This window comes from Electrophorus electricus, chromosome 17 (assembly GCF_013358815.1).
Source record: "Electrophorus electricus isolate fEleEle1 chromosome 17, fEleEle1.pri, whole genome shotgun sequence".
In the NCBI taxonomy this organism is placed as follows: Eukaryota; Metazoa; Chordata; class Actinopteri; order Gymnotiformes; family Gymnotidae; genus Electrophorus; species Electrophorus electricus.
The window spans coordinates 17,476,411-17,503,531 of NC_049551.1; the positions used below are offsets into that span (position 1 = coordinate 17,476,411).

At 41.8% G+C, this 27,121-nt stretch overlaps 1 protein-coding gene across 4 annotated transcripts; it reads right to left on the reverse strand.

Moving 5' to 3' along the window:
- Positions 1-1,585: 1,585 nt before the first annotated feature.
- Positions 1,586-27,121, reverse strand: rasgrf2a (Ras protein-specific guanine nucleotide-releasing factor 2a). 4 transcript variants are annotated; one of them, XM_027021260.2, is made up of 28 exons: positions 26,426-27,121; positions 23,696-23,802; positions 22,640-22,787; positions 22,398-22,490; positions 21,779-22,032; positions 18,238-18,317; positions 17,854-18,047; positions 17,598-17,707; positions 17,129-17,247; positions 16,835-16,995; positions 16,309-16,375; positions 15,500-15,636; positions 14,594-14,676; positions 14,165-14,413; positions 11,261-11,359; positions 10,623-10,969; positions 7,692-7,817; positions 7,382-7,471; positions 7,194-7,300; positions 6,078-6,190; positions 5,765-5,825; positions 5,183-5,286; positions 4,821-4,905; positions 4,347-4,544; positions 4,150-4,229; positions 3,952-4,069; positions 3,762-3,830; positions 1,586-3,417 (listed from the first exon to the last, which is right to left on the reverse strand). In XM_027021260.2, the coding sequence occupies exons 1-28, from the start codon at positions 26,702-26,704 to the stop codon at positions 3,319-3,321; spliced, it is 3,777 nt and encodes a 1,258-aa protein (XP_026877061.2). In that variant the 5' UTR covers positions 26,705-27,121; the 3' UTR covers positions 1,586-3,318. The 4 variants fall into 4 exon arrangements, with proteins under 4 accessions (XP_026877061.2, XP_026877051.2, XP_026877073.2 ...); XM_027021250.2 differs by having other exon boundaries at positions 16,835-16,998; XM_027021272.2 differs by lacking the exon at positions 11,261-11,359.

The window sequence follows — 27,121 nt, forward strand, 5'->3', positions numbered from 1 at the left end:
GCATGTATAGGGAAATATGGAATATAAGGAAGCCAAAATTAAAATGGTAATTAGTTTGAGGCCTAAGTGAATAGTCTGGAACCATCTTCAGTGGCAACAGCTGCCTAACATAACGAGCCATGACCAGGATGATGGGAGGGTCAAGGGACAACGACTCAGCATGAAATTCAGCAGGATTCATGACTCAGCATGAAATTCAGCAGGATTCATGACTCAGCATGATTCATTCAGAGTGATTCAGAAAAGACCCCTACCAGGCTGATTTGAACAGGTAGTTGGTCAGTACTGTATCCTGTTTTAAGGTCTGTTGCTGGTCCCAGTTCTAGTGATTAGTCTTTACATTGAAATCCTAATGGCCTTAAAAATGTTTTTGGTAAGGACACACACACACACACACACACACACACACACACACACACACACACACACACACACACACACACACACACACACACACACACACAGTTTTTGTATTGGACTAGTTGCTCAAGTCAAACTTCACACACACATATATGCACTCCTTTTGCATTCTTGTACATCATTCCTACTTGTTACTAGAGTAGTGTACTATATCAGCACTGTACTCTGCACTGTTCTGGCTGCTACCAGTGACTGCTATGTTCAGTATAGCATGTCACTGACTCCTATGCACAACCCACTTTACATATTCACAGTAGTGTACTGGTCAAAATAAATGCATTGTCTGTTCATTGTGTATTGGTCCTGTCCTGTATTTATTTATTGTATGATATTATAGCACTGTATTGTATTGTTTCCATTTGTGTAGAGTGTTGCACTTGTTTTGTTTTATGTTGCACCATGGTCCGGGAGGAACATTGTTTCGTTTTTGCTGTGTACTTGTATATAGCTGAAATGACAATAAAAGCCTTTTGAACATTGAACTTGAAAGATCATAGCATGCCAATTAACTTTGACTTTTCATTTTAAAGTTCTTCAAAGTGACTAGTAACATTAAATCTCTTATTTATCAATACTAAGTTAAGCTATCAAAAGTTACAATAAAGAGTCTGAATATACACAGACCTGATAAAATTCTATAATCTTAATTTTAGATGAGAGAGTAAGAAGAGTATCTGTGGAGACAGTTATGACATCTAGCTCCAGTGTTCTCCAAGTGGACACACTTGTCAGTGAGAAGAGCAACTCTACAAGCATCCCACTGGATCAAATCCTGATCTGATAGCCAATCCTAACTAAACTAACTAAATGTTATGAGTGTCATCTAGCTAATGAGCCTCTTCTGTTTTACAGTATGGAGCCCCTCACCTTGACAGCCAGCCCATGGGGTCTCCTCAGCCTGTCTCCGTTGCTGATTTCTCTTGTGTAACCGTCCCTCAGTAAACTATGGAGTTGGAATATCTAACTTCTCAAGTGGTCAGGAGACACCAGCCAGTGGATTACTGGCCAAAAAGGGAGAAATGACCCAGTCAATCTATCAGCTTGCTTTGTTAGAGTAACAAATTCATTTTATCAGTTATTTAGCTAGAATATTTTAATAAATTATTTCATGGTAATATGACTATGTTATGTTAAAATAAAAAATTTGCTGAAAAAAAACCCCCTTTACACACAACCTACACCACTGTTCTCAAGTTTTGGAGATGCTTTTAGATTGTTAATCTAATTTAAAACAACAACAACAACAACAAAAAAAACCCAGAAACATAATAAGAACATATTTTCTTGCACAGACATTTATACATAAAGAAAAAGACATTTCACATACAGAGAAAAACAAATAAATCATCTTACCCATAAACACTTTGAAGGACATTTTGGGGTTCTGGATCTCTCGAAACACTAAAGGACTTCCAGTTATTTTATGCACCTTTAGTTCAGATGACTTATATCAGTCAGGTATAGTAAGACCATTCAAACATTTCCACGTGCCCTTGGACAAAGGTGCATATGCTACATTTGTTTTAATAACTAGGAAGTATCACAGCACGGACCCCTCCACCTAATTTCCAGAGATGAAAACACCTGGAAATGTTTGAATGGTCTTACTATACCTGACCGATATGAGTCATCTGAACTAAGGAGCATAAAATAACTGTGGAAGTCCTGTAGGGTTTGGAGAGTTCCAAATTGTCCTTAAATGGAATGTACACTCATCATTAGCATGTATATTTAAGTGCTTGTATGTTAGTCTGCGTTTGTCCACGTGTGTTCCACACATTATGTACATATGTCGCCAGTGTTTGCAGTGTTACGCTGTTTGCTATACTGGTTTGGTCTAGTGTGTTTTGTTTTGGTTCATTCTTGTTTTGTTGTTAATAAAACGTTCTTAGTTACAGAGACACAGCACCCTACTTCCTGGTCACGTCTCTTCACAGGAAGAGCTTTTGTAACAGCAAATTAAAAATATCTCACTTATTATAATTTATTATTTCTGAGCACGAGGTGAGAATGCATTTACATAAATACATGCCTTGAAGACAACATGGACAAAATTTTAAAATTTGAAGTAAACAGATGATTGCAATAAAAAATACACATTCATGTAACATTTTTAATGTATAGTATAATCACAAGTATGAATCAACATATATTCATAGACAATAAAGGTGGTTAGCAGGGTATAAAACTAAACTTAAAATTTCTGTTTCAGTATTCTCCAGTAGGTATCACATTCATGGGACTGTTGGACACCATACTGAACACTTGATAGACATTTAAAACAGAAGAAAATAATGCTTCTCCAACAATGTGGATCTGGAACTCTCCTCTTAAAGGCTTGTCTCGCCTCAGTTCCCAAAGTTATTGCGTTTTACTGACATTCTTGTGATGTACTATTGTTGGTGCCATGTATTTTGAAGATCATAAAATCCTAAACTTGTCTCTCACTATGAACTATGAACTGAAACATCTATTATGTATTCAGATATGTATTCAAAGGCACATTATGACCTGAGTAGTGAAATATTACTAATTTTCCAAACGTATGTAATGTTAGTCATAAGACGAATCTTAAATAGTTGTATCTGTATCTGTACTGTTATATAAACTGTACCTTTTAACAAAGCAGAGAGAAGCTGTTTTTATGACGTCCCTGAACCCTGTATAAATGTGGTCCTCCCCTAGGTCCTGGATACTTCAGTCCACATGTTGGACCTGGAACCAGGATTCTTGTCTCTGCTGAACTCCATGTGCCTGGGCCCCCAGTACTGCCAAGCTCATGCCCACACGCATCTTAAAGCTTCTTAAAAGTTTTCACTGGCAATGATTTAAGAGCAAAATCTTCATACTTCACATACTATTGGCCAGAATGGAAGCAGGAGAATTCCATTGCAGCTGTCAGTTGGCAGGTGGAAGTCTCGGTTCGATCTTTAAAGATAGCTCGTACAAAGTGTCCTCATCCATTACAAGGCTTTTGTCTAGTAAAAATTGTGTCACCTTGGCAGAAAGGAGACAGATTATTAATTTCTAAAGGGTCATCAGAATCCTAGTCATGAGAAGACCCAGATCTTAGCCACAGATTTTATGTTACAGGTTCAAATGTTTATTCCTGCTAAAAAGTACCTGTAGTAATCTAGTAAAGTGTAGTTAAGTAATTGTAATCTGGTGTATCAATCAATATTCACCATTATCCAAGATGGATAATTAGCCAAATGAGATAGCACAGATCCATAGCAATACTTTTTGTGAGTAAGAGGAACCAGAGCTCTAAACTCTGGAAGCTCAGAGGAAAATCTGCAAACTGAGATACTTTGGGTTGATGTTTTATCAAACTGAGATACCTTGGGTTGATGTTCTATCCTGTAGGGGGCCTGCTGAAACTGCCGAATCTCTCGTATGATGTGAGAAATCTGCAGAATAAAGCATTCGTAACCTTACGCAGTGCAAAAAAGATGAGGCCTCAACCAACCTTAAAACGAATGGGCTTATACGGTCGAGCTGTGGACCAGTAAGAACAAGGTTTAGGCCTACCATTCTCATTTTGGAGAAGTTGACAAGGCCCTCCTCTGTAAAGTTGGGTGTACCTTCTTCTATAAATGCCAAGTCTGTGAGGTACAGGCCAAGATAGGGTACACATGGAGGATTGCAACTGTGGGTGGATAAAATCATATAGGTCATTTATTTATAGTTATTTATTGAATAACAGTTCTTAAAAAATTACAAACTTACTTTTTAAGGGTTTCCCTTAAGTTTTTAAATCTCCCTTCAGATGACACAATCTTCTGCAGCCTGTCCATAAGGGCTTTGGTCTGACAGGAAACATTTTAAACTTAGAGTCTGTGACCCAGCATGACCCGAGCACAACCGGGCAGTTTCAGATACACAAGCAAACAACTGAAATGTGGCTTAACTGAAGATGCCCCCACCTGCTTGCAGACCTTGGCCCAAGTCTTTTTCAGCCTGTAGATGGCGCTGCGGTTGAGAGCGGACATAATCTCTAACACGCCATTGAAGTTGTTCAGGCAGCGACAGATATCGGCCACAGCCAGCCATTTCTCAATGGAGCTGGCCCTGGAGTTAGCGTCCGCATGCGTCATGATCTGAGATGCTACCAGATTACTCATCTGAAGACAAGCAGAGGCCAGGAGAGACAGACAGACAGAGAAATAAGGATAGAGAGGTAGCAGGAGAGAGAGACAGACAGAGAAATAAGGATAGAGAGGTAGCAGGAGAGAGAGACAGACAGAGAAATAAGGATAGAGAGGTAGCAGGAGAGAGAGACAGACAGAGAAATAAGGATAGAGATGTAGCAGGAGAGAGAGACAATGAGACTTCAGCGGCTAGAAGGTGGCTGTTGTGTGTCTGTTTTGTTTTTGTTTTTAAATGAATTGCACACTCACATCATTGAAGTGCTGGCTTGTCTTCATGATATATGGAGTCTTCTCATTTTTGTTTACTTTCATCCAACCTTGACCAAGAAACTCCCTGTTGAGAGCAACATGTTTTTAAAGTTTGTTTAGGAGCGAGTTACTTTGAATTAAAATACATACGTAAGTAAACTTTATCAAACAAACACATTGTTTTGGTCATTAAGGAAGCTTCCATATCTCAATCAGTACAAGAGTAACATGTAAAACACAACATTTCCTCTCAGTATCCAGCTCTGTTGTCTTGAGCAAGAGTACAGAAATGATACGGTTATTCAGTTACTTGGGTTCATGTCTATAGCAGCCTATACAGAAGGGCAGGGAGGAGAACTCACTCATATGGAATGCTCTTGAACACCACATGGTCCAGCAGAGTGATCTGCTCCGCTAGCTCCATGGCAGAGAGAGACTCAAAACACTCTGCTCTGGGGTATTCAGCCTGGTATCACACACACACACACACACACACACACACACACACACACACACACACACACACACACACACACACACGCACACACACACGACAACAGGGAGACGATCTTCGTATACATTAAATGCACCTGTGAAGGCTTATCCTTAATTATCTGTACTAATTATGGTATTCTAAATTGCACACCTGTTATACAGCTTAAAGTATTAAACCCCTTACTAGAGCTAGCATGTCTAGCTAATCAGCTTAGTCATCAGAAATAATTGTCTGACCGGGCTAAGGCAAAAACTGACGTTGGGAAGGGGGATTTAGCTCTGATGCACTGCAGCTCAGGTTACCAAGAAGACGCAAAGCAGCAGACAACCTTTCTGCTTCGCAATTCAAGGACAAATCAAATAAACAGAGTGGCTACACCTCATGCGAGGCACTCGCTTTGTAGGCAGAGCGCAGAACACGTCCTCTGATGTCTAGAAGCAGTGCTCACCAGTTGGAGAATGTCTTGGATCTTGAGCTGGGAGTCTTCTGGCTCTTCCTGGGAAAGGGCACTGAAGCAGAGAAGAGACAAAAAGAGCTACACTAGACACACGTGTGTTAGGCAGGTATCCGCTGTGTTGTATTAATGGGAGTATGTTAGGCTCTCCTTGCCCTGGAGCAGCTGTGGCAGTCAATACTGCTAAGATGTCATTCAGGTAAGATGCCACTCAGATAAGACGTAAAACATAGCAGAACAGTAGTTCAGATGCTCATTTGCTCCGTATTCTGTATATGAACTGATGAGGCGAATGCAAAGGCCCAACCTTAGTATGTTTGCTGTGGCTTTTCTTTCCTGAGACAGCAGGTCAGGATCCCGTAACACCTCCTCCAGCAGGGTGATCACCCCAGACTTCAGTTCACGGTTCGTATCAAAGTCCTGTAGAACACGCACATACACATGCACGCATGCGCACACACGCACACACACACACACACACACACACACACACACACACACACACACACACACACACACACACACACACACACACACACACATACACACACACACACATACATACACACACACATACATACACACACACACACACACACACACACACACACACACACACACACACACACACACACACACACACACATATTAGACCATAGACAATAACATGGACTGGAATAAGATAACACTATATTGATGGAACTGAATCAATATATTCTCGATAAATAAGCTGTCACCTTGACACAGCATGCACAGGCTTAACACAGGAAGAATGGTGTCTGGAAGAAGATGAAAAAGCTACTTCCATCAGGCACTTTGTAAAAAACTCCCAGCATGCCATGTGCTTGCTCAGACCTGACACACCCAGGTACTGCTGTGAACAGCGTCATGCCCTGGGACACATGGTGTCATGCCATCATTACAGACGCATGGTGCTGGGTTCAAGAGCAGGGTCAGGGTATCAGGGGCCACAGTGTGTGCGTGTGGGACCACTGACCCTACGGACTCACAGTAGGGCACGAGCGCGCCATTATGAGAATTTTATGCAGTCGGAAATGAAAAAAATATGTCCTGGCCTTAAAGCCAGACTATGTATAGTATATCTACACAATGTTTATATTCAGATTCCTCATTTTCAAGTGCAACTAACAAAGGTCCATGTTGATATGTTTTGATACCACGACCATCAAAAACATACAATATACAAACCATTAAAATCATATGCCATATTTATCTCCTCATATTGTAGATTGTTCTTGCATTCAGACTTTACCGTGAATAATAAAAACATTGCCGTTCATTCTGTATCATAGAAAACGTAGAGTGCTGCTTCACTGCCTCAGCTTATAACAACATAAATCCCTCGTGTGGTAACGAAGGTGAATCCTGCAGCATGTGTGAGGAGGGGGCTGAGGTCTCAGACCTGTGCGTGCTTGGAAACCCAGTGACGCAGGACGTTCAGCACCCTGTTGGTGGCAGCTCTGCGGATGAGGAACTCCTTGTCATGCGACTTCTCCGTGCTGGTGAAGCCTGTTGAGAGCGAGCATCAGAGCAGCTTTAGGGTGAGCTGGAGGCAGGCGTAGCTGCCGGCGTGTGGTGGCACTGGCTGACCTTGCAGGCCGGTGTGACCGGCTGCTGCCGTGGCGATGGCGAAAGCTGAGGCTGGAGACATGGCGCAGCGCGAGCCTTCCGCCGATGGACCTATCAGACATCAGTGAGGCGAGGGGTCGGCATCAGTCACGGAAGCACGGTGGGGTTTGACAGTGTTGAGTTTGAGGGTGGTGTGGCTTCACTAAACAAAAGTTAGTGTATGAAGCCTACAGAAGTGTTATGTGAGGCTTTACACACATATAATAATATTGTACTGTTAAAACAAAATTCCTGACATCATAAATATTGAAGCATAACTTTATTCCCATACCCCCAGGCTGTCTGTGAAGGAGGTGATGGGGAGTGGAGGGTGAGCGGCACGGGGACAGGTCACCCGCCTCAGTAGGAGTGGTCATCTCCGGAATGAACTTATCCAGTGATGCAGACTCTAAGACAGCTGGCAAGCAATTTACATTTACGGCATTTAGCAGAAACTGTTATCCAGAACAACTTACAAAAGTGCTTTGTCATTTACTCATAGAATGTGTCCTAGCCAGTCCAATATACCAATGAACTAGAACACTGTAGAAATACAGGGATCACTGCTGATGCCTAGAAGTGCAAAACATATATATCTCATACAACATCAGTGTAATAAACAATAAGTACTAGAGTTTCAGTTAGTCAACATAGGAGCAGAATCAGTGGTCATTTAAATATTCCACAAATAGATGGGTCTTCTGCAAGATACTCTGCTGTCCGGACAGCCTGCAGAAGTTTGTTCCACCATTTAGGAGCCAGGACAGTGCATAGTCTCCATGCTTGTCTTGGTGTTTCAAGCCAAGCCGTACTTGAGGTTCGAAGTACTCGAGGTACAGATCGGGGGTTTGTCCATTTTTGGCTCTGTAGGCAAACATCAAGGTTTTAAATCTGATGCATGCAGCTACTAGAAGCCAATGAAGGGAGTGCAGCAGCAGAGTGATGTGTGTGAACTTCGAAAGATTGAAGACCAGTCATGCTGCTGCCTTCTGGACAAGTTGTAGAGGTCTGATGGCTCTGGACTTATTAAGGGAAAAAAAAAAACCTGGACTTATTAAGGGGTAATGTTGACTGTTACACAATTGACACTGGCAGACTACTCTGCAGGTTGTGACATTTATGTAACAGTCAAGCGACCTTAAAGTAAGGAAAGGTTCAGAATGCAGTTGCAGTAGGTAGAATGTTCTAGAACCTTGAATAAAACATGACATCTCATACACTTGACCCCTTGGTGGCAGCAGAGCAAATGGCACAATTTTTATTACGCATGACCCTCATGTGATGCATGAAGGAATGCTTCTCCCACTGAACCTGCTAATGCAGAAATAAACCTGTCAGTGTGCAACTAACATATGTGTGTTCTTTGGTTAATATGTGCTATTAAATTGGACAGGCTATGTACACAATACGTTTGACGTGAAAACTCTGGGAATAACTTGCTTATTCAACCAGAACATGGCAGGAACCTCAGAAAGTCACGCTAATCACTCTGATGACCACTCTAAAGATGAAGAACATAAATAAATTAGTTGTACACCACCACTGTCCTCAGTTTTTTGTTATGAATGAGATCAGAATGACGGAAAGCCCCTTCACATGCTCTCTCTGCAGAGGAGAAGAAGCCATCAGTGAACACATGTTCTTTGCATGCGTGGGTGACTGCATGTCCCATCGATGCTGGAAGAACACCTCTGCTGACCTAAAGCTGACCCAACTACCCAGGCAGGGCTCAAATGCCCAACTGTAGTCATGTTTGCCTTGAGTCTTGTCTTCATTGAGTGAAATGCTTGCTCAGTGCAGGACAGGTCATGGGAGTGACAAAGCCAGAAGACAAGAGAGTTGGTTCACTACTGTCTATACATGACCATGCCACCATGTCACTGTGGGGCCCAAAGTGTTGATATTTTTACTATAGGAGGCGCTCTTGGGACTAATTTTTCATTATAGTCAAGGGGGGGGGGGACCTGCCGGGTGTTGGATCGCACAAGAGAAGTGTTGTGTAGGGTGTGTGTGAATGAAGCTGAGATCAATAAAGCAGATTGCAAAATAAGAGCAGGTTCTTATCTTGAGCGGAACTGATGGTGTGAGAATAATTGTGAGACCAGAGGTGAGTGAGCGAGCAAGCTTTTACAGAAATTAATATTTGCACATGTTGTGATAGTAGGTGTTAAAAAAATGTTGGTCGATAGATGTCTGAATGTGAAGAAAGCTGAGAAGAACATCCAGTCTAGAAAACACGACAAACACGGATCTCCTAAATGAACCAGTGTAGGAACTAAAAGTAAGGGAGAAGTTAAGGGACCATACAGCAGCGTCAGTGGACGGCTGACGGTCAAATGCTCTGTGACATGCGCATTTTCAAAAAGAGTTGGCGCAGCCTTCGGGACTGATGCAGACTTCTGTTCTTTTATTCTGATTTTTGTTTTCTTATTTCCTATCATTCAACTACTCTTTGTCTTTGTACTTTTTGTTTTCAGGAGGCTTGGTATTGGTAACCCTTCTGTGGTAAACCCTTCTGTGGTAATCTGTGCAATAATATTCTCTCTAGAACAGATCTGACATGTCTATTCCTACATGCTGATTGGTATTCTTAATCTTTTCAACATTTTCCCTTTAAGACTTAAATTACTCTTTGGCCACTACAGTGGTCCTCCAGGGTCAGCCACGTTGTCGACTCCAGCTAAGGTCATTGGCACTTACCAAACACCTCATTTTGACACCCCTAACAATTTTGTCATTTCTTTTTTCCTGTTTTACTGGCACAGAGACCAGATGCAGATGTAACATGGGCTTGTCATCATGGACCTTTTATTAGCTCTCGTTTGCGTGAACCAGTGATGCAGTGACACAAGACCTTTTGAAAAACAACAAACTCTTCAGTTACTTCTGCCCCCCTGACTGTGTATGAAGCCATAATTCCAACATGGTTATAGATTCAGATGTAAATACTGTCTAGTCAAATGTATTTCTAATCAGACACTGAACGCCATATTGGTTTTTTCATGTGCTGGTTTATAATGCTATAATGACGAAAACTGTATATTAATAGTGCCATAATTTATCTCACATTAATCACATTATTATGTCATAATATTTACATTTATTATAGTAACTCATATAGTAATAATATGTAAACATTCCTTTTTGATGATTACATTTCAAACGTGTTGGCAGTGCTGAACTCATACAGTTGAAGGTGTATACACACACAAGCAAGACTCACCCCGTCGTATGCTTCTCCGAACCTTCCCACAGAAGGCGTCGACGCGAGGCAGCTCGCCTGCCTCCTCCGGCATGGGGGGGCCCAACTCAGGTGAGCTCGGGCCCCAGCTCAGGTTCAGAGGGGCCCTGGGGCAGGTGGGAGGCGGGGAAGAGTCCAGAGTGCCGGCCCTGACCCCGCCCACCGGGGAACTGAGCGATAGCTTGCGTGAGTGCACTGGCGAGGCGGTGAGGGAGGCTACACAGAGGGGCGGGGCTGACGAGAACTTGCGCGAAAGGCGAGGGGACTTGTTGTTCAGCTGCTCGCAGCCCCAGGGGCCCTGGCTGCTTGCAAAGAAGAGCTCGAGGGACCTGAGGGACGAGATGGGAGGAGGGGTGAAAGAAAGAGAGATGGAGGGAGAGAGAGGACAGACTATGCACTACATAATGCACATTCAAATCTGCCTTCTGACTCATATTTCCTAGAAGCCTCTGTGAATTCAGCATTCGTAGTGGGTGTTCTGGCTGTGCTGCGATGGAGTGTGATGTATGTCCCATCCCAACAGTTGTGCTATAAAAGTTAGTGACCCTTAGCCACAGTACCCAAAGGGCACTGTAGGAGGACAGACCAAAGGCGAGGGAGAGACAGACAGATGCGTTTACTTGGACTGGTCCAGGGTGGGCCTTGTGATCTTCAGGCTGAAGTCTGGACAGACTGACGAGATGGACAAACGGTCAGATGATTGGTACTGAACCCTGAGACTGACAGTGAGAATGAGGCAAGGAGAGGGGAGGGAGGGGGCAGTGTGCATTAGCGGCAACTGCACTGCCCACACTACCAATACACTCCAAACAAACTCACACTCCTGGTATGGTTTACAGAACTGTAACATTAGTACATTTGACTACGTAGACAGCAATTAAGGTATGTCTGGTCATGTCTTCTGATTGTGGTGTGAACAAGCTTTACACTTTTTAATCTTAATTTTTGGTACAAACACAGACTAAAACATAAATTGAACTATAGGGTGTTCGTATACACGGACTCTGGAATTGTGTACTTCTATACTATAATAATTCATTTTTGTATGAGTGAGTGATTAGTATGTTCACACTGCAGAAATAATAAGATCAGTATGTTCACACTGCAGAAATAATATAGACCCAATTACAAGAACCCAGATGACTTATTAAATTTGCTGAAAAAGACAGAACACATAGAAACACAAATGTGAGAAAATACTTCTATATTTTCATATTAACTATGTATATATCAATTACAAACTAATGATTTTGGCTAATGTGCCAGCTAAAGTAAGCTAGCTGGTTACACATCAGATTACTCACACATGAATTCTGCCCTTTTGTGGCCCTAAACTATGAAAAATTTGAGACCCTCATAAACTAAAGATTTTATATACCCAATATACACTGACATGCCAAAAGTGGGAGAGGAACTACTATCCTGTAGGACCCTGTCCCCCTGTAGCCTGGAGAAGTTCAGCAAACTCGATGTGGCATCGATTCCACAAGTGGATGGACGGCATCTAGAGGGATGTTAAGCCACCCACAGCCCACAACTCCACCCACAGCTCCATGGCATTTGTAGGTGCAGGATTTCGGGTGCAAATGGATTTCTCCACCACATCCCGTAAATGCTTGATAGTGCTCATGTCAGACGCACGCGCAGGATACACCATTCATCGAAACATTCCAGAATGCTCCTCCAACCAATTCTGAACAACATGGGACCAACGGCATGGCGCACTATCCTGCTGGAATATCCCATCATTGTGGGGGACCATTATCACTAAGCAGTAAAATGTAACAGGCACTGGTCAATGAAACGTGTAGGTGTACCAGTGGACCCAATCCATGAGAACACACCCACACCAATATGGAATCACCACCAGCCTGCACGGTGCCTCAACAACTGGGTTCATGGCTTCATGGGGCCTGTGCCACACACAAACCCTGCCATCAGCCCCAAACAAATGGTATTGTGACTCAACAGTCCCCGCCACATGTTGCCAGTCCTCTAGGGACCAGTTAGCAATCACATGAGCCCAGGAGAGACACTGTGTCCCACATAGTGGTGTTAAGAACCACTCCGGTGGGTTTTCTGCACCAATATCTCATGGAAGCTAAAGAAAGCTGTCCTGACCTGTGGCAGATGCACGTAAAGCATCCTGCATTGATTGTAGATGTGATTTCTGCCAGAGTGGCTTTTCTGTTAGCACAGACGATTCTAGCTACTAGTCATGATCATTAAGCACCCGTTGGCAGACACTGTGCTGTCCACTGTGGGTCATAATGTCTTCTATGATATATTCCTGTACACACATGGCACTGTGGACCAAGGAATGTTCAATGCCTACACAACTTCTGAATCTGAATGTCTCATCTGTCTAGCAAACACCATCCTTGTTCAAACACCCGATAATTCACGTCGCCTTGCCATGAGCATGCTGGCCAGTGTCCAGCCTCATCAATACCTCACAGCTTCTGCAGGTGTGGGTGTTTCCAAGCCATCCTGAGGTAACTCCACTTTATAATCAATCTACATGCTGCTATGACCATGACTCTTACGTCATGTACGTCAGTGTATAAACGACAGCATAATGAATGGGCCAGTATGAAACAATAGTAATGACAGTATGCCTACACTAATTGCAATGCAACACAAAAACAAAAAAAAACAAAAAAAAGAAAAGCCACACAATTGAACAGGATTATGGCACATGACTGCGAAAAATGACAGTTGCTGGATCACCTCTGACACACATGGTTAATTTACTTTTATATATTATATATATTATTATATATTATTAGCTCCTACTTGATTCTCTTGCTGCAGTTTTCACTTTGTGGACATGACTCTAAACTTTCCTGTAAGAGGTGCCATCATTTAATACATTTTGCTGTCTTATCTGATGAAATGCTAAACAATAAATAGAACCTAATAATAAATGAACTTAATAGACTTCTGTCTCAAGTGATGGCAAGAATACAAAAGAAATGCCAAAAACGTGCCTGTACTTGTCTTCTTTTTCACCTATTGATACAAAGACCTCTTTTGCTTGTGTGGCCCTGGGCTGCAGCCAATATCCTGTATGGTTAATCTGGCCATGGGATTAGCTGCCATTTTAGCATGTCATATTCTCTAATTACGTTTCAGCAGTATGAAAGTTAATCCCATAGTTTGTGCTGTCCTTCTAAATTGTGCATAATTCACAGATGAGTGGAGAGTATACATTTTAATGAAGCATAAGATGCGATTTCAAAGTCAATTTCTGTGGTAACGAAGAATAGTGGGTTTGACCTCTATTTAGGTGTTAATGGCAAGTCAAGGCCATTGATGACAGATAAAGAAGTGAAAATGAAAAAGCAACCCATCTGTGTGTGCTGCAGACCACAACAGGTACTATAAGTCAATAGCCAGCAAAAATTACCATTACCATGGTAACACAATAAACAGGTGCCTAGCTGCAAACCTGAAGTTTGCTGTTGACATAGCATTTAAATGCACACACTCTGTCTAAGCACTTTCCTCCCATGATGCCTGACCTGACAGGGATGGAGGTGAAGGGCTTCTTGTAGATGTCGGCCAGCTTGTCCATGACAACGGTTGCTGTGGTAAAGATGCGGTAGGTGTGCAGGAAGGTGTTGAGGAAGTCGATGGAGAGGAAGCGCAGGTCGGTGAGGCGCTCCAGCAGACGCTCCACGCTGGCGTAGCGGATCTGTGGCACCTTGCAGGAGTTCAGCGTCTTGCTGAAACAGATGTCCACGTCGTCCTTCTGCAGACGGGCGTCTGACCTGCAGTGTTTTGCAGTTTGGTTTTAGAGTAACAGTGCAATACGCTTTGGCAGATCAACTTTAATGAGATAAGGTGTGCAAAAAGCGACCACTGATTAACCCTGATCATGGAAACCGATTCCCCATTACCTTTCCTTCATGCCATGTTAACTGTGTGTCTAATGAACTGCTATTGCTTACTTGAGCATGTACGGCAGAGTGACTTTAGAGTTCTCTTCAAACACACTGGTGATCAGCCCGTTACAGCGGATATTGTCGATACACTGTGTATACAACACGGAAACAAAAAGGGTTTATATTTGTTTATATTTTCACTTCCTCTCTCACTCATATAACTGTGACTAACACCCTCCATGTAAACAATTATAACTGTCTTTATTAACAAACATAAAGTTTATCTACAAAACCTTTTAGAATTCCTATCTAGATAATCACAGTTTAAAACTAAAATGTCAAATATGCAGTCTGTTAGGTGCATATGTGACAGGGTGGAATGAAACTCATACTGAGATAGATCGACCTCCCACTGACCTTTCTTTAAGAGGAGATTATCTGGGTCCGGCTTCAAAAAGTAAAGTGTGCCAACAGGTCCCTAAACGTGACTTACCAGACTAAATGCCCCTCCATTTTCTCTCTGAAAAGTTGCTACACACTATAGCATGAGACAACATGGCTGATCAAGCTCAAAAAACCACAGAGTGTTTGGTTCAGTGGGGACAGAGCAGGTGGAACGAAGGCGGGGGTCTGGAAACACCCTCAGGCCTACAACAAAACAAGCAGCTCCAACCCCCCAGAGCCTCAAGCTTGCCTGCACCGCAAAACACACAATACTCCAGTGACACACCTGCTTCTGGCCCTGCTGCTAAGTTTAACCAGGCTCTCCATGTGCTATCTTATGTGTGTGCGCATCTGTGTGTTAATCTGTATACCAGTCCCACTGCATTATGAATCTGGAGAATTACAGAAAAACAACCACCCAACAACAGCTTCAGCACAGTTATTGCCAGTATTGCTATTCTCGAGGCTTTAGGCTGCATTTCTCTGCATTTTCCAGAGGAAACAAAAGTCATACAGAATGGGGCCTACCTGGCTAATGTCGCTGGTCCAGACTTCTTTCTCCTGGCGAGATGGAGCCAGGAGGACCACGGAGAAGGAAGGAGCGTTCACCGGCTCGACCACCACCTTAAACTCCAGATGGCTAAAGCCCTGACCTGCAGCGTTATCTTAAGGACCAAAATACCCAGTCGCTTATTCTGATGACCAAGGGTTTATTTAGAAATATTCTACAGTGACTCTTCTTGAGATGCTTACATTGAATATTGAAAGAAGTGCAAAGCATTACAATTTCAAAGTATGTCTGTTTTTAAGATGCCAGTTTTTAGGATGCCAGTTTTTTTTCTCATATCACAAAAAATATTAGTAAAATATGGTTTTCATGTCATCAATAGTGCATAACGGTACATAATGAGGAAACTGAAAAAAAGCTGAAGTACTCACTGATAGTACAATACACACCATTATAAGATACAAACTCACTTAACAAAAACGTTTGCAGTTTCCAATTCTGTGTTCTGTGTAAGGGTAGAATGGTAAATGCACTGGTCCTCTAAGCCAGGAACTGTGGGTTGGTGTTGGGGTAGAAGGGTGGTGGAGTGGAAGTGTGATATAATGCAGAGGTCGGTAGATAGAAACAATTATGGGACAATTATGTGACCTCACTTCAGTCCTGAACTCTGCTCTATGGTTGGAGTCTTCAAAAAACACCTTTAAAGTTACATTTTTCAGTGACTGTGTGACTTCTGACATTTCTATGACCAATCACTTCGTTGGAAGCTTGGTCTCTTCAACATCCTCAGCACATAACATGGTGAAGTCTGCAGTGAGACAGTACTTACAGTCCTCATCACTGAGATCTAGCTCTTCCACGAGAGTGCATTCTATCAGCGACAGTGTGCCTCCTTGCTATAAATCATAAGCAAGAAGTTGTACAATACAAAGTATGCATTAATGAGACGTATCCATTATGACAGAGGATAGCAGTATACAGTAATGTCAGTACAGTTCAGGGCAGATGCTGTAAACCCCTTGTGTCATCTTTTGAGATTCAAGAACAGTGTTTGCCAGTCTGGTCCTCCTGTTTGCAAATGGTCTGCATTCATGCTGTATTCCAGCATCCAGCACTACTAAACCAGGATTCAGTGCTCTTGACTGCTGGTCTGAGCATGTTGGCTGCTAAGATCATGGAGTCCCTGTGGACAGGGAGGACTGGGATTGAGAAACATTGTTCTATATGAAACCAATGACAAGCTGCATGGGTTCCTCTATAGGCCAGACAAGAGCAATATACGGGGTCGCCCGGAGTCACCCGGGGTCGCAAGGGGCCACACGGTGTACCTCTGGCGGTGCGGCTATGTGACTCACCTTGAGCAAGTGCAGCTTGCCACCAGATGTGCGAGTGCAGATGAGGAGGTGTTTGGTGAAGAGGAAACACTGACGCTCAGCCTCCTTGCGCAACGACAGCGAGCCCAGCCGCACTTTACCCAGCTTGCCTTTCTCCGCCGACGGCACCTGGAGCAGAGTGCCTGCTGAGAGAGAGGGCGAGCCAAGCAGACAGAGCTGTTGACTGTGGCATGAGGAACCGGCAGGGCTAGCTCAGTGAGGGAGGCATTGGGACAGTGATGATTACTTCATACGCCCCCCCCATCCAGCGCTCACCTTGACGTACGAAGGTCTGGTTGGTATCCAGGAGAACGTCACAGCCTTCCACGATCATCCGCTCAATAGCCAGGTTCTTACGGATGTTCTCCGTGTCACTCACTTCGTCATGCATCATTCTAAAAAGTTGTCAATCAAACCCACATGGTGTAGGATAAAAAATTACAACTACGTATATCAACCTATACGGAAAACATCGGTATTTTTAAGGTTCAATTCAACTGGAATTACTCTAGTAAACAACATGTAATATAGAAGTGAAGTCTGGTCAGCCCCTAGATTTCAAATGGCTTGCTTGCAATTTAAAGCATCGTAGTTGGGCCTAAAGGAAGACATTACAACCGCTCTTTGGCATATGGTACCTTTGAGAATGAGTTACACTAACCAAGATTTTAATTTTATCTCTATTTAGCAGAATTTTTCTGTTTAACATGAGTCAAATATCAGCCCTCAATAAGACAGTACATACTTGGACAACTCCTCCAGCTTCGACTTGGCAAATTCCAGACTCTTACGCTCGACATGTTCATGAGGCGTATGGGCTAGTAGCTCATGGAGTGTGATAATATATCGGGGAATCTGGAACAGAATTAGCACTTCAATTGGCTAAACCAAAGAAAACATGCACATTTATGAAAACAAACGTTTTGCTTGACACTACGCATATCTTTAGTTTACAAACTGCTCCAACAGGCTGAGGAGTTGTGAGGGGTTCTGATGAACACCTGAAACATGGGGTAGGTGAGAAATGTCTCCAACATCTGCTCCTCACAGGCAACTTTGGACTCGTACTGCTTCAGTAACTTGTCGAAGTCCCGGTTCTGCTTGCAGTTAGCCAGAACCTGCAGGCTGTACTGGTGGTTCCGCACAAACTCCTGGTAGATGTTCAGCATGGGCAGCAGGATGTCGAAGAGGTCAGCTGCAACAGGATGAGCGGGACATGTTTATGCATGAGTTACACACATTTCATCATAGGTCACATTCATGTTTGAACAATGAATGTGACTGCAAACAGAACTGTATATGTTTACAATAAGCACATTTGATTTTAAAGTGGTATATCACTTTGTCTTTGGCTGCAACAGAACATTATAGTGAAAGGCACTCACCTAAAACTAATGTTGGCCAACTGGCAATTCTTGCTTTTAAACCTTGGTGAAATATCTCATGAAGAAACATTATAGTCTCACTGTAATGAAGAGAAAACCGTTGAGTCAGCAGTTCAGCATGATTAGCGCACACACAGCACTTCTAACACTGATCTCTGATAAATGAAGGTAAGGTTGAGCGTACTGTGCTATGATAATGCCAGGCTTCCTTTAAAACAGCATTTATGTGCAATATGAAGCCTATGGTGCTATGATAATATCAGGCTTCCTTTAAAACAGCATTTATGTGCAATATGAAGCTTATGGTGCTATGATAATATCAGGCTTCCTTTAAAACAGCATTTATGTGCAATATGAAGCCTATGGTGCTATGATAATATCAGGCTTCCTTTAAAACAGCATTTATGTACAATATGAAGCCTATGGTGCTATGATAATATCAGGCTTCCTTTAAAACAGCATTTATGTACAATATGAAGCCTATGGTGCTATGATAATATCAGGCTTCCTTTAAAACAGCATTTATGTGCAATATGAAGCTTATGGTGCTATGATAATATCAGGCTTCCTTTAAAACAGCATTTATGTGCAATATGAAGCCTATGGTGCTATGATAATATCAGGCTTCCTTTAAAACAGCATTTATGTACAATATGAAGCCTATGGTGCTATGATAATATCAGGCTTCCTTTAAAACAGCATTTATGTACAATATGAAGCCTATGGTGCTATGATAATATCAGGCTTCCTTTAAAACAGCATTTATGTGCAATATGAAGCTTATGGTGCTATGATAATATCAGGCTTCCTTTAAAACAGCATTTATGTGCAATATGAAGCCTATGGTGCTATGATAATATCAGGCTTCCTTTAAAACAGCATTTATGTGCAATATGAAGCTTATGGTGCTATGATAATATCAGGCTTCCTTTAAAACAGCATTTATGTGCAATATGAAGCCTATGGTGCTATGATAATATCAGGCTTCCTTTAAAACAGCATTTATGTACAATATGAAGCCTATGGTGCTATGATAATATCAGGCTTCCTTTAAAACAGCATTTATGTACAATATGAAGCCTATGGTGCTATGATAATATCAGGCTTCCTTTAAAACAGCATTTATGTGCAATATGAAGCTTATGGTGCTATGATAATATCAGGCTTCCTTTAAAACAGCATTTATGTGCAATATGAAGCCTATGGTGCTATGATAATATCAGGCTTCCTTTAAAACAGCATTTATGTGCAATATGAAGCCTATGGTGCTATGATAATATCAGGCTTCCTTTAAAACAGCATTTATGTACAATATGAAGCCTATGGTGCTATGATAATATCAGGCTTCCTTTAAAACAGCATTTATGTACAATATGAAGCCTATGGTGCTATGATAATATCAGGCTTCCTTTAAAACAGCATTTATGTGCAATATGAAGCCTATGGTGCTATGATAATATCAGGCTTCCTTTAAAACAGGATTTATGTGCAATATGAAGCCTATGGTGCTATGATAATATCAGGCTTCCTTTAAAACAGCATTTATGTGCAATATGAAGCCTATGGTGCTATGATAATATCAGGCTTCCTTTAAAACAGCATTTATGTGCAATATGAAGCCTATGGTGCTATGATAATATCAGGCTTCCTTTAAAACAGCATTTATGTGCAATATGAAGCCTATGGTGCTATGATAATATCAGGCTTCCTTTAAAACAGCATTTATGTGCAATATGAAGCCTATGGTGCTATGATAATATCAGGCTTCCTTTAAAACAGCATTTATGTGCAATATGAAGCCTATGGTGCTATGATAATATCAGGCTTCCTTTAAAACAGCATTTATGTGCAATATGAAGCCTATGGTGCTATGATAATATCAGGCTTCCTTTAAAACAGCATTTATGTGCAATATGAAGCCTATGGTGCTATGATAATATCAGGCTTCCTTTAAAACAGCATTTATGTGCAATATGAAGCCTATGGTGCTATGATAATATCAGGCTTCCTTTAAAACAGCATTTATGTGCAATATGAAGCCTATGGTGCTATGATAATATCAGGCTTCCTTTAAAACAGCATTTATGTGCAATATGAAGCCTATGGTGCTATGATAATACCAGGCTTCCTTTAAAACAGCATTTATGTACAATATGAAGCCTATGGTGCTATGATAATATCAGGCTTCCTTTAAAACAGCATTTATGTGCAATATGAAGCCTATGGTGCTATGATAATATCAGGCTTCCTTTAAAACAGCATTTATGTGCAATATGAAGCCTATGGTGCTATGATAATATCAGGCTTCCTTTAAAACAGCATTTATGTGCAATATGAAGCCTATGGTGCTATGATAATATCAGGCTTCCTTTAAAACAGCATTTATGTGCAATATGAAGCCTATGGTGCTATGATAATATCAGGCTTCCTTTAAAACAGCATTTATGTGCAATATGAAGCCTATGGTGCTATGATAATATCAGGCTTCCTTTAAAACAGCATTTATGTACAATATGAAGCCTATGGTGCTATGATAATATCAGGCTTCCTTTAAAACAGCATTTATGTACAATATGAAGCCTATGGTGCTATGATAATATCAGGCTTCCTTTAAAACAGCATTTATGTGCAATATGAAGCCTATGGTGCTATGATAATATCAGGCTTCCTTTAAAACAGCATTTATGTGCAATATGAAGCCTATGGTGCTATGATAATATCAGGCTTCCTTTAAAACAGCATTTATGTACAATATGAAGCCTATGGTGCTATGATAATATCAGGCTTCCTTTAAAACAGCATTTATGTGCAATATGAAGCCTATGGTGCTATGATAATATCAGGCTTCCTTTAAAACAGCATTTATGTGCAATATGAAGCCTATGGTGCTATGATAATATCAGGCTTCCTTTAAAACAGCATTTATGTGCAATATGAAGCCTATGGTGCTATGATAATATCAGGCTTCCTTTAAAACAGCATTTATGTGCAATATGAAGCCTATGGTGCTATGATAATATCAGGCTTCCTTTAAAACAGCATTTATGTGCAATATGAAGCCTATGGTGCTATGATAATATCAGGCTTCCTTTAAAACAGCATTTATGTGCAATATGAAGCCTATGGTGCTATGATAATATCAGGCTTCCTTTAAAACAGCAATTATGTACAATATGAAGCCTATGGTGCTATGATAATATCAGGCTTCCTTTAAAACAGCATTTATGTACAATATGAAGCCTATGGTGCTATGATAATATCAGGCTTCCTTTAAAACAGCATTTATGTGCAATATGAAGCCTATGGTGCTATGATAATATCAGGCTTCCTTTAAAACAGCATTTATGTGCAATATGAAGCCTATGGTGCTATGATAATATCAGGCTTCCTTTAAAACAGCATTTATGTGCAATATGAAGCTTATGGTGCTATGATAATATCAGGCTTCCTTTAAAACAGCATTTATGTGCAATATGAAGCCTATGGTGCTATGATAATATCAGGCTTCCTTTAAAGCAGCATTTATGTGCAACAGCCACACCTGTTTAGGAAAATGCTGCTGACATCATCGTGGCTGACGGGAGGCTTCTTTGAGCTGGCGGCCATGCGGAGTGGACGCAGGAAACAGTTGACCAGGACAGACAGCTGGAGCACGTACTCCGCTTCCGCCTCCACCATGCTGAAGACAATCCGGTTCCTCGTCCTCATGCTCTCTGCGTGGGGAGAGCAGATGTAGTCCTGGACCATGAGCTTCCATTTCCTTCGACAAAGCCAGCCACGCATGAAGCTTTGCACCTAGAAACACAAGGCAGATCCGCGCACACGGATCATTAAAAGGACGTGGGCTGATTGAACAATGCTAACACACTAACGCGATGATGCTGGCTGGATTCATTTATATTAGCCATGAATAAAAAGTATAAAGGTACTTCTAGTATTGTGTGGCTTGGTGGAAGATACATAAATGTTCTTCATTATGAACTTTCACTAACACAGAACTATCCCCTAAATTGAAAAAGAGCGCAAAACTAGTTTAGTAGTTTTATTGGTGGTAAAGGTAATACACAAGGTTCCTCAAACAAAAATATGTCTGAAAAAATAGGTCCTAGATGGTCTGTAGTGCAGACATAAAATTCCACCTTTCAATTCAGAAGATTTACCTTTTTGATTTTCACGATATCAGGGTTTTCTTTTTCTTCTCGACTAGACTGAGAAGGTAACATCTTCTCCTTGGCTTTGTTCATGACAGCAATCTGTGATAAACAAAAACATAGACAGGCCTAAAAAGTGATTTGCATACGAGCAGTGCATGTGCTGCTAAAAGGTCTTTTATTTGGGAACATCCACTGAGGATACGAACATAGCTGCTCGGCCTGCGCAGGAGACCGTTTCAGCTCCTGACCTCGCCCTTCAGCCTCTCGATCTCCGTGTGCTGATCCTCCAGTTGTGTGCGAAGCTGACTGGATGCCACCTTCTCTGTCTCCAGGATCTGCGCCAGGTGGATGTATTTCTGCATGAGCACCTCCCGCTCGACAACGAGGGTGGAGTAGCTGGCAACAGCGTGGCGAGCCGGAAAGGAAGAACGGATGGTCACGCGGAGAAGGAGAAGGAGAGTGAAAATAATACTTCAAACTTCATTTTCATTGTGAAACTGTGAGGCCACCATTTAAAATACTCGATTGCGTAATAGACTGTGAGTTCAATATCCCTTGTAGAATATTAACAACACTGTGGTGACCCAGACTTCAAAAGAGCAGTTATGCAAATTAGTATTTATTTATTATCCTTTAATACTCAGCTAACATGTAACTTAAAACTGTTTTTTTTTTTGGTTTTGTTTTTTATTATAAGGGCCAGACACTTAGTGGGCACAATGGTCTAGTAAATAAATATAGCTCCATCTATGTATAGATTTTTCTATGTGTTATCTCATTTCACTACTCCTGAAAGGGAAAAAACAACAAAAACAATACATAAGTATATAATGTGTATACTGCTGCTCATTGCCCAAGTACTGAATTGTGTGTGCCACCCTCAACACTGTTATGTAATGTTTACACACTGGCGTCACAGGGCATCAGTAGGGCACCGAGAGTTCAGCGCTACACACAGAGTATGTGGGGGAAAACACAATGATTTGGGTGGATCAGCAAATGAGTCCAACTGTTCTCTGGCTCTGCATTTGAACTGTATCTATAAACCCTCCTAAAAACGGAGTATTTTAAAACAGGTCAGTGTGATGATCTTTCATATTCTTCTGCAAGGAAAGCCAAAATAAGAAGAGTCAGCATAAAATACCGTCTGATTTTGTGTGTTAGTGAGGATTAGTGGCGTGTTAGTGTTGTCCGCTGGGACAACAAGGAATACTCGTGAACTCAGCCACTATAACTTAAATAAGCTGCCTCTTTGTCAGAAAAGCCCACTGAAATGGCTGCACGCGTCCACTTAAGTGCTGTACCTGGCCCTCTGAATGGCCTCCACCCACTCAGCGCAGTCCTCGTCGTCGTTGGTTCGCAGCTCCAGAGGTTTCTGGCCATCGTGGCCGAAGACGACCAGGAAACAATGCTTCGGGGAGGACGCACAAAGAAACGACCATTAATCACGCGCAGCAGGTGACATTCTATGATGCCTGCGCGTTTGGTGGTTGGGACATTAATGGAAACATTGGTCATGCTGTTGGTCATATATCTATCTATCTATCTATCTATCTATCTATCTATCTATCTATCTATCTATATATATATATATATATATATATATATATATATATATATATATATATAAAATTTTCTTTTTTTAAACATTTTTCTTCAAATTGGATTTTAAGGATTCTCAAATAAAAACACAGGTAAGTATGAACTACAGGCTTGTGGTTTGGAGGATTCTGGGGTAAAGTGCTATGTACAATGTCCTAAAGTGTACTGATGCAGCAGACTGAGATTGTGTGTGTGCACATTACAGGATGTAGGCTTAAGGGCTTGTTCGTTCTCTCAGTGCATGGCAAGTCTGCCAGTGAGTGAGTGAGTGTGTGTGTGCGTGTGTGTGTATGCACGTGCACTCATGTAACAGCCAGTGTTAGACCTTGTTTATGCTGTGAGATAACAATGGAGCCACACACACACACACACACGTATCACAGGCCGTCTCACGTCCACCAACACATCACCTCTCTATCCTTCATCCACCTGTGAACCAAATTCATCGAAATGACTCAATATCCATTAGGACTGTAATCAGTTTACTCTGAGGGGGGGGGGGGGAAGATGTATTTTAATAAAATGTCTCTCTCTATTTTCTTACAGACACAGTGTAACTTTTTAACAGCAGTGTCCTGGGGCAACATGCTATCAGGAGGCCATCTATTCTTAGTAGGACAGCAGGACAATAGACAGACAGACTTTAAACTGGAACACAGCGCAGTGGTGCTGTGCTTCCAGAGGTCTTTGCTTCTAGACCAGAGCTATAATATAATCTAGTGCTGCTCTCGGCAAAAAGATGTAGTTTAGCATCTGTGGCCAGAGTCCACTGATTTGGCGGTGGTGGGCTTTCTTACATAACATTTTGTGGCAAGTGCTCAGAGCATAATAATACAGTGGCACTTCAGCATAATATCAAACCTGATTTCCATGGTAACCTAAGTCCATGGTAACCTAAGTCATTTGCCTGTCGGTAGTTCTATCAAGTATAGCTCATTTGCATGAGTCTTTGTCAGGTCCAGTCAAAGAGGTGGATTGTCTGGTTAACTAATAGCTAGAACTGGTGTGTCTTTTAACATATAAGCATGTAATTACTGTATATTGTCCATAAAATTTCTAAGCTTAATATAACGCATGGATTTTGATATAAAATAATTGTAACATACTTCCAATACAGTCTGATTTTTCTCTTCTACGCCAATGGCTGTATTGTGATGGACAACATAATGTATCTTATAACGCCTCTTTCAATAAGCTACGAATATGCAGGGTGCTTTGTACATCACAAGGGCTGCCTCAGTTACGCTTTGTGGGCTTTTTGTGGGCTTTCAGACTGCTGTCAGTCTTCTGAATCTGAGGCTCCGTGTTTCTTAAATGGCAAACCGTCTGCTAAAGAAACAGTAACAGCTCCCTGAGGGAACGTTGCTAAGCAGGGTTAAACGTAACTGTATTTTAAATTTATGATATGGTTTTACATTCATTAATTTTTCATATATACAGAGCCAAGCCATGACGGGGTGACAAGCAGAATGATTAAAACTTCTACTGAAGGATAAGAAACAAGAAAAACAGCTTTTATATTGAAGAAAAGTTTGAATTGTACAAAGCAACTAAATCATTTATTACGCACTAAAGCCCAAACCCATAGTGCTTAAACTGACTGGGGTCACAGCAGAACATTCACAGCATTTAGCTGATGCTTTTTTAAAAATCCAAAGCAACTTACAATTATGACTGAGTACACCGTGAGTAATTGAGGGTTACGGGTCTTGCTCAAGGGCCCAACAGTAGCGGCACTTGAACCAGCAACCTAGTCATGCACCTTAACCACTAAGCTACCACTGTCACAAGCATTGTCAATTATCTGGTAATTATTACAGAAATATGAATCAAAGCAGTACAAGGTTGGACTTCCTCTCTGTTCAGTTCACCTACATGGTGGATGAGCTCGTGCCGCTTACATTCTGTGCACGCACTGTTAAACAGATGGCCGCTCCGCAATCTGAGGTTAGGACCGAAGTTAAATGTAAAAACACAATACTTGCTCTATCAATAATAGTGGGTTTTCGCGCTTAAGTAACGAGGGAAGGAAATGACCTCGGGCAGTGCCTGAGAACGCGCTCCAGAGTTGGGAGGTTTGTCAGGGAGATTCTGGCGATCAACCCGAGATGTGTCGCGAGAGAGGGTAACCGGCACGTGTGCGGTTACACAACAGACACTGCACAAGCATAGAAAGGCTGTGTGGAAATGGCCTTGGCAAGATGTATGGTTGGCTTACCTAACTGACTGTAATGGATATCGGTGGCATTTAGCACTAAGGCGCCCTCACACACACACACACACACACACACACACACAGACACACATGCACGAACCAATCTTACTTTTCTCCTCTTTCAGGTGCCACACAATTTCAGCAGAAAGCACACAATAATTTATTTGCTTCTTTAATCTCTGAACGTCGTACGTAACAACGTAATGAGGAGACATACCTGCAGTTTATCCGAACTGTCTCTACCAGATGATGGTGCTTTCGGCGCGGGCATGCGCTCACACGTGCAACCTTCTAACAGATAAATCCCCGTTGGCCGCGTGCTCTGCTCATTCTCAAAGTAAAACAGTACGTTTTGATGAAGAGCAAAGTATTTTTCATTCCAACGACTATTTTCGGTTGTCTTCTTACTCAGGTAGCCACGTTTGATTCCCTCTCTACGAGCGATCAGTGAGAGGTAAAGTGCGTGCCCCTCATTACACCGCACACTTTTCTGCATTTTGCAGGTATGTTTCTCACACTGTTGCGCATGAGCCCATGATTCCCAGACTTGGACGAGATAAATAAAAAGTAAGAAAAACTGAATCTGTCTAAGAAAAGATAATGCAAGTACAAACGGAAAGGCTGGCGAAAGTTGATATGTGAACGCAAGCTGTAAGACGCTTGGATACCCAAAGCTGTCCAAAAAAGGCCAATAACAATATATATATATATTCTTTTGAAATCTTTCAAAAATATATTCGCTTCTCGTATACAAAATAAATCAAAAACAGTTCCTGTGAACAGACGGTAAAAAGGATTCACTACCGAGATCAGCGATAATCGGCTTTCAGCTTAAAGAGGCAGCTGTGTTGATGTGGCTGCTGGCGAGGATGCGCCAGGCTGGCGTATCAGCCAGAGGGCGAGTCCAGCCGGC

Excerpts from the sequence above, each read along its gene's own strand:
- rasgrf2a (XM_027021250.2), bottom strand. The coding sequence starts at position 26,704 with ATGCAGAAAAGTGTGCGGTGTAATGAGGGGCACGCACTTTACCTCTCA. Across the intron at positions 18,318-21,778 it reads AGCAGCATTTTCCTAAACAG|TGAGACTATAATGTTTCTTC; the intron begins GTGTGGCTGTTG and ends TCTTCATTACAG. Across the intron at positions 7,472-7,691 it reads CCTTCACAGACAGCCTGGGG|GTCCATCGGCGGAAGGCTCG; the intron begins GTATGGGAATAA and ends GATGTCTGATAG.